Below are 7,461 nucleotides of genomic sequence, written 5' to 3'. Positions count from 1 at the left end.
TCTGATCCACAGCAACCTTAACACCTCAGTCCAGCAGATTAGCGAAGAAGAGATGCCAACAGCCTCTCAGTGTGCTTTGCAAATACAGAAAAATTAATTCAATTTCTTGCTAGTTTTTTTCTTTTTTCTTTTCTTTTCTTTTTTTTTTCTTTTTTCTTTTTTCTTTTTTTTTTTAAACAAGCTACTTCCCAGTGCTTCTGATTCCATGTGTTTTCAGAAAAAAAAAAAAAAGAGAGGAGTAAAAGAAGAGAGCCTCAAAGAAGCTGCAGTGTTCAAAAAAGAAAGGAGGAAAAAGGGAACAGACAGGAATGGAGAAGTGTAGTCAGTTGGCGTATTGTGCATAGAAAGCCACTTTCACTCGCTCAATCTGGTGACACAGCTTGATGGCCGGCCCAAGCTTCAGCTCCATGCACTCTTGCACCGTGGGCAGTGTCAGCAGCAGGAGGGCTTGGCCATCAATGTCCTGGAGAAAGGAGAAACAGTGATAGCAGCTTTGCTGGGGGACTCCAGAGGAGAGCAAGCAGAACTGGGGTGGAGAGGTGAGCAAAACTCAAACCTCCTCAAAACTAGACTTTTTTGTACATTACATTTTGTCCTCTGCCTTTTTCTTAATGAATCATTCCCATTTTTATGCTGCCCATTCCTTTGGGATGCCTGATGCCTTTTCAGAAGTTGTCTAAGATGTTTCCTTAGGTTCTCACTTGTTCCCCAGTTTGGRAAAAGCCACTCGGACTCTCAATTTCTGAACAAACACCATAGGCACCCTGAAGATCTGATCGGTTCTGTTTTACAGATGAGGAACTGAGGCAAAGGGAAGGTCACAGAGATCATGTCCAGATCCTCAGACCTAATTATGTCCCAAACTTCCTAAACCAGCACCACAGAAAAAAAAATAATTTTATGATGTATTTCTACTGGCTTTATGATCATCATCTTAASAGCTTGAGTGTAGTTGGCTGCAGCCTAATGGATCTTTCTATTTATGGACTTCATGGAGTTGCCTCTTTGCTTTCAAATTAATTAGTAATGGCCATTACTCATTACATAAATAATAGCTGCTGCTATACTTATCTTACACTTTAATGATAACTTGTACCAAACAACCACTATCTGTTGGTACACTGAGATGCTTATTTGATACGAGGTGGTTTTGTGGGACCTTAGCATGAGCAACAAAGTCTTAAAACTCCTCCTTTTCATAAGGATTTTGAGAAGTTTCTGCTCTCTCTGAGSATTTGCCAAATCTCTGACACCAATTTATGAAGTTTCCCTGCTTTCTCAGTTTCTGTGYTGTAGCTTGAAGTGGATGTGAAATCTGGTCATAATCTTCATCAATGCTCTGRGCTCAGCTAGCAATATAGTATGTCCTCTTTTTTTCTAACATGCAAATAAGCACCATGAAGATAAAGTGTTACACAAAGACATGTACCTGCTCCTGAAATATCTTGGCAAGCGGTGCACAGTCAGTCAGTTTGATAAACCTCACGACGTCAGTCACAGTCCACTCCAATGGATTACTGTCCAGGATAAGTTTCTCTTCCTCTTCTGCCTTCATTTCCTACAAAAAAAGCCAAAAGCTCACGTAAAGAAAACTACAGGACTGAGGACTACTCAAGCAGGAGCAGAGATGCTCTCCTCAACCTTGACATCCAAGGTCAATTAAGAGAAAATAATGYCATCAATTGGGCGTGAACAAGATGAGACTGTTGCCATACTCACTTCCTTGACTTGAGGGCACTTCTCTCCCTCGTTGTAGGAGAGAGGTTGGGTTTTCCGGCTCCTCCGAGCCCTCTCGGTGGGAGCGGGTCGGTCCGACTCGGTGCTGCTGCGCAGTGTGACGGCGCGACGCGGCCGGGCAGAGGGGACCTCGGCAGACGAGGTGTCCGTCTGATCATCACGGAGCTCAGAGCTGGTTTCCTCGCTCCCCGTCTCATCCTCCATTGCATCTGGCTCATCCTCTTCGCTTTCCTGCACATGGAGCACCAGAGACACAACATTCAGACCTGGAGATTAATACAATGATACATTGAGAGGTACCAGGTCAAACTGCATGCCCGAGCCTACATCAGCCCATGGTAACATTTATTTAACCGAATTACCTCTTTTTTACCACAGTGCTAAGTTGATTATCCCCTAGTTTAGATTTCTTACAAAACGGAAAAGTCGAAATACACAGTGGATAAATCCTTCTTTTGTTTCTAACAAAAGGTCAATGGAARTAACTCGACATGCATGAAACACTCCTCTGCTGTGCCCGCCCCTCAAACCTCATGGCATCACTGAGATGCACCCAAACGAGAAATGGAAACCACTGAAAGGATAAAGCAAAATTCAGGTTGTTCAAGGTGAAAGAAAATCAGAATCATGCTTGATTTTAAAGCTTTGTCTTGCTTCAAAGAATCAGGGGTGCCGTTCCTATTGAAAGGAAGGAAAGGTTGGTGTCTTTTAAAACCATTMAGATGTACAAGGGTATAGAGGGAACTGCTCAGCTGGCATTTCAGTACATTCCAGAATATAGAATTTCATTCAATTTTCCTGCTTCCCGCTCTTCCAGCTCCTGTTTTCAGCTTGAAGGCATGGCATAAATTTCCAGATAAAAGATATTATAACCAGAATCTTGTGATTTCTGTCACAGAGCGTGCAAACATACACRGTTTCCACAGGTCAGTGTATACTGAACTTTATCTACGTAAATTGCTCCAACAGTCTCAACAGACTTGCTCTAACAAAACCATAAGCACTCATCTATGGTACATACGAAAGCCTTAAAAGAGAGAATAGTTTTAGACCRAAATAGTAGAATCAGTTGAAAGAGTCAGTTGATGGTTAATTTTGTTTTAAAATGGGCTTATTTCAGTTCAAAATCTTTTGAAAGAGGTTTAACCCAAAGCAAAGAAAGCTGAGCTACACCGAAGCAAGGACTGACCCACGACGGTGCAAGCAAACAAGTGAGAGTAGCTTAAAAAGTCACCCTCCCCACAGCTGAAATAGAGGGAATTTAGGCAAACCTATTTTATTACACATTGCACAGAAGAGCAATCATCATCACTCAGTGGAGGAAAGGAAATCACACAAGAATTTGGTCATTATAATCATGTGAAAAACATCCTGGAAGGATCCACACAGAAGTGATTTAACTAAATCTGTTCCAGTTTGCACCTGGACATGCTGGACATGAATTCTTGCTGGAGCTGGGATCCTCTCATCTAACACCAAGTCTTGGTGAGACTGAAGCCTCAAATTCGGGATGCAAACCTTTTGCTCGATTTCTAAATCTTCTAGTGCTTCTGCTGTTTGGTGTTATGATGCTGAAATCTTACAAATATTGGAAAAAATAAGAGCTCTGTAAACTCTGATGACTTAAGGGATGTTACTKGTAATATTATAATACTTGGAGATTTTGGACATAGATCTCAGACCCTTAGCACAGGCTAAGTCCACAAAGTGTCCTCAAAACACCTACATGATCTTAGGAAAAGAGAGCTAAGGAAGGATTCAAAATGAGAGAGTGAAGTCTTGGGGTTTGCTGAGAGCTGCTTCAAAAGGGATATGTAGATTGGGGACAAAAAAAGTCCCGAGGGGTTTGCTCATTTATCAGCGCCTACCTCTGCCGAGCCTGCARCATTCAAATCGACAGCTGACGTCCTCCTTTTCTTCTGAACAAAGATGGATTTTCGCCTTTTCCTGCGTCTGGCTGGCTTGACATGCCCACTTTTTATGTTGTTATTTTCCCCAATTGGCGGCTTAATGATTTTTTTCCTCTTCCCATAATAATAAGCTGGAGAAATGAACGCAGAACATTCATTAAAAATTCTAGCCATCAAGAGAAGGAAACTTTATATTGCTTTTCTCTACTGATTAAATATTGCACTCTAGCTGCACTTTTACAGGGAACTTTAAAATACCTGAATTCAGAAAAAAAAAATATCCAGTTCAAATACAGGACCTCATCTTGGATTGGTGTGAAATGTCAGAGCTCTTATGTATACACAYTCATTGGTGATCAGTGAGGAGTTCTGAATTTAACCCTACTATGAGGCGTACTTAAGGAAAGTTTCCCCTAAGCTGAGGAACAATTTGGAAGGAAAGGGGTTTCTACATAATTCAGATTTGACCTTCAGCATGAGTTAAGTCTTAGGTATATTTTTTGTGGCTGATGGTTGCAGTACAAGGCAGGTGATTATGAATTCTCTATGTTTGGCCTGTGTATGGAGGACTGGGTTTTTACTGTCTTCAAATATTTCTCTGCCKAAGCTGAAATAACATTCAGGACATGGGAAATGAGAGTCCTCTGGCCTTATGCTAAGGGCTTGGTTTGGCTGCCATGTGAAATGTTCCACAGCATCCTCTGTGGTTGGCAGAGGTCAACCTACAGGAGCTCTAGGGAGCTCAGGCAGGTCAGGCTGGGTATTTAGAACATCCTTGGCACCCATGTGTAGCCAACTGAACCTTTTGCCAATAAAATCAGTCAAGTTTAAGACATGATTCCTCTAACCAAGCACATAGGCATCAACTTTSGGATAAGACAACCACAGTCTCAACTCTCCTGGCTGAGCTTCTTTAGCTCTCCATTCAATGGAGATGGAGTCTAGAGACCAGTTCAAGTGCAGACTCCTACAGAAATCCGTATCTGGCGATGAGAATCTGTCCCTGGGCCCATTTATCCTTTTGCCTTGGTACCGAACAGGATCAATTTCTCTTAAATCAATCTGTCTGGCTTCTTCCAAGCTGTGTGAGAGTTGAACAATACACACTTCCACTTTTGTGRCCTGCTAAAGAGCTAATTTATCTAACTTCAACAACAGAGAGTGTTCAGCACATGATTAACCTTAACATTTCTGAATAGATGGGCATGCGCTTAAATATTAAACTCTAGGTACATAGAGGTCAATGCTATCAAACTCCTTCTAGAAGCCTTGTCATTGTGACACTAGCGAGTAGGAGGAGAGGATTCACCTCACTTAATGCAGATGTGGTGGTTTACAACTCAGTGGCTGCTACAGGTTCCTGTTATATACCTTGTATTTTATCTTTACACACAAAGATAAGTCAACACTTCCAAAGCTGACTTTCAAATGGAAGACAAAAAGAATGACTCTCACACAGATATAACAGGTGGGACTGAGATGTACTGTTTTCTGAGAATGCCCATTTCTTGACAACTAGTAACAGAGCCCACGCTGACTTGGTCAGGACTAAATAAATCTTTTGGACATWTCTCATTTGGTGAGGTGACTCACACTCAGTATTAACACTTTAAACAACTTAAGTTCTGATTCTCAGCTAGCAAGCAACCAGCAGCTTTACAGCTAATGCTCACTGAGCTACCAGAAGTGTTACAGCTAATACTCACTGTACTTTGTTTTGGTATGAATGGAACAGTTCTCTGGGCAGACTTCGGCCACCAAGACAGGACTGAACAGGTTGGGGCAGCACTCCAGCTTTGCACAGACTCTTCTGCAGAAGTCTGCTACCTGGTCGGAAGTTCGCACAATCTTAACCGTTGCCCTGTATGTCTTCCCTCTGTACCTAGAAAAGAGTATAACAAGATTTCAGGTCATCAAACACGCCATGACATTCAATGACTCTGTATGCCTTCACTTACACATCTGGTTTTCTCCATTACCGTCTTTCTTGAGGCTGCTCTCCCATCATATCCTATATGTACAACAAACTGAGCACCAACTGACTTCAATAATCCAGATATTTTTTCATGGTGGGGGATTAGGAAGAAATAAGGGGAGATTCAGCTCTGGACTTTACCCAGCGAGCTGCCACCAGACTTGTCAATAGCTGCAAGGACCTTGGCTTTCTGTCCTCTGCTAGCGATGCACAAATATGCCATCTCCATACCATGAAATGCTTTAGCCTGGGCTATCCAARCTGGGTATAAGTATCTACTAAAACCGGGCTGTCTGCGATACAGGGATCAAATGACTTTACCCCATGAGATCAATGCAGTACAAAGCCCCAGAAACTAATCCRGAGTCTCTCGATGGTTAACTGGGCTGCAGAAACAGGCCCTAAAAACAGTGACTCCTGACAGGAATACTTAAGAGAGCTGCAGTGCAAGGSTTGTCTTGAAATTTGTTATCCATGTGCTACTAAAACATTTATTTTGGTGTACTATATGAAGTGTTTTGGAGCGATAAATGGCTGAGAGAGATACAGTTACATCCCTGCTGTAATACATTGGAGATGTGAACTCTGAAAAACCAATTATCCCCATAATTTATTAAACAGCAGCACCAAGCTATTGTAAACAGCGAGATAAGGTTTTTAAGAAAATCTCTTACGTGTCCCRAGGAATGCAACACAAGAGAAAATCATGCGGGTGCCTGGTGTTAAGGCATTATAAATGTGCTCAGAAGACAGAAAAGTAACACACAAAAGAAAACAGAGGGGGAGAGTGAAAAAGAGAGATTACTGGCTTGGAAAACATGAAAGACAAGTTGCAGTCGTCAGGAAAAATGGGAAAAATGCTAGTGCATTAAGATCCAATGCTTGCTATCAGGGAAGCAGTTGCTGAAAGTCCAATACAGAAGAAGAGGAGGAAGAGAATATAAAACAAGAGAGCCATGACCAGAGTTAAGAAATGCACAATCCTCCTTGGAACCCCTTCCCTACCTGAAGKTTTCACCAAGTTTTATGGTTTTACAGGGGTATATGGTTTATAGGGGTATTCCCAGAGGAACCCCGAGTCTGGTAACAGCCATTGCCAATCATCCTCAGCTTGAGCTGAACTCTCATCTCAATGCTAAACTCTCCAGAACCACAGTGGGTATCTCAGCACCAGGCTCTGGCACACCCAAACAGGATCCCAGGCCATGAAGTCAATCCTGGATTAATTAGTTAACTCATAAGCCAAGTCTCATGCAMCCCATCAGATCTTGTCAGATGACGCATAATAAAAAATGTGCCACTTCCATTAAGGAAAAGAGCACTGTTATCTCAACTTCCCATGAAAAAAAAATCTTCATAGATAGGCTGACTAAAGGAGCCATGACAAAACCTAATATGAAAAGAATGATTTCCACAGACAATTAAATATGCATCCTTATAAAGGCCTTATACTTCTTTTCAATACATTTGAAAGACAAAAGCGTCACTTCTGGAAAACCATCAGCTTCCCTCCAAAGCTCTCCACACTGAAAATTTATACATTATTGGGCAGCAGGAACATTTATACCTATAAGCCCACACTTAAYTTTAAATCTGCACGTGTCTTGATTTAACTTACATTTATATGTCCCTGTTCTGACTTTCACTACTAGGATGAAAAGACTACGTCTGGTCTTGCTTCCCTGCAAAAGCAATGCAATCAAATTGCCTCTTGATCTTCTTTCTTATAAGCCAAGCTGCCTGATAATATCAGATACCTCACTTTTTCTAACTTTATACTTCCTTTAGTGTTTGGCTATCCAGAAAAGTGTCAGTACTGACCACCAAAAAAGAAAAAAA

The 7,461-nt window shown here is 41.7% G+C and overlaps 1 protein-coding gene across 1 annotated transcript in view; it reads right to left on the bottom strand.

The window, feature by feature from the left end:
- Positions 1-247: 247 nt before the first annotated feature.
- The window catches only part of SFMBT2 (Scm like with four mbt domains 2), a 77,865-nt gene continuing 70,651 nt past the window's right edge, over positions 248-7,461 (bottom strand). The window contains exons 16-20 of the mRNA XM_026052463.1: positions 5,354-5,529; positions 3,606-3,778; positions 1,720-1,968; positions 1,430-1,558; positions 248-463 (exon numbers count right to left, since the gene is read on the bottom strand). Coding sequence (XP_025908248.1) covers positions 323-463; positions 1,430-1,558; positions 1,720-1,968; positions 3,606-3,778; positions 5,354-5,529 — 868 coding nt within the window. The 3' untranslated portion in view covers positions 248-322. The remainder of the gene's footprint in view (positions 464-1,429; positions 1,559-1,719; positions 1,969-3,605; positions 3,779-5,353; positions 5,530-7,461) is intronic.

Source organism: Nothoprocta perdicaria, unplaced genomic scaffold (genome assembly GCF_003342845.1).
Source record: "Nothoprocta perdicaria isolate Ctin4 unplaced genomic scaffold, notPer1 scaffold_89, whole genome shotgun sequence".
NCBI classification, from domain to species: domain Eukaryota; kingdom Metazoa; phylum Chordata; class Aves; order Tinamiformes; family Tinamidae; genus Nothoprocta; species Nothoprocta perdicaria.
Note: the sequence above shows the minus strand (reverse complement) of the source record. Positions and strands in the feature narration are given on the sequence as shown.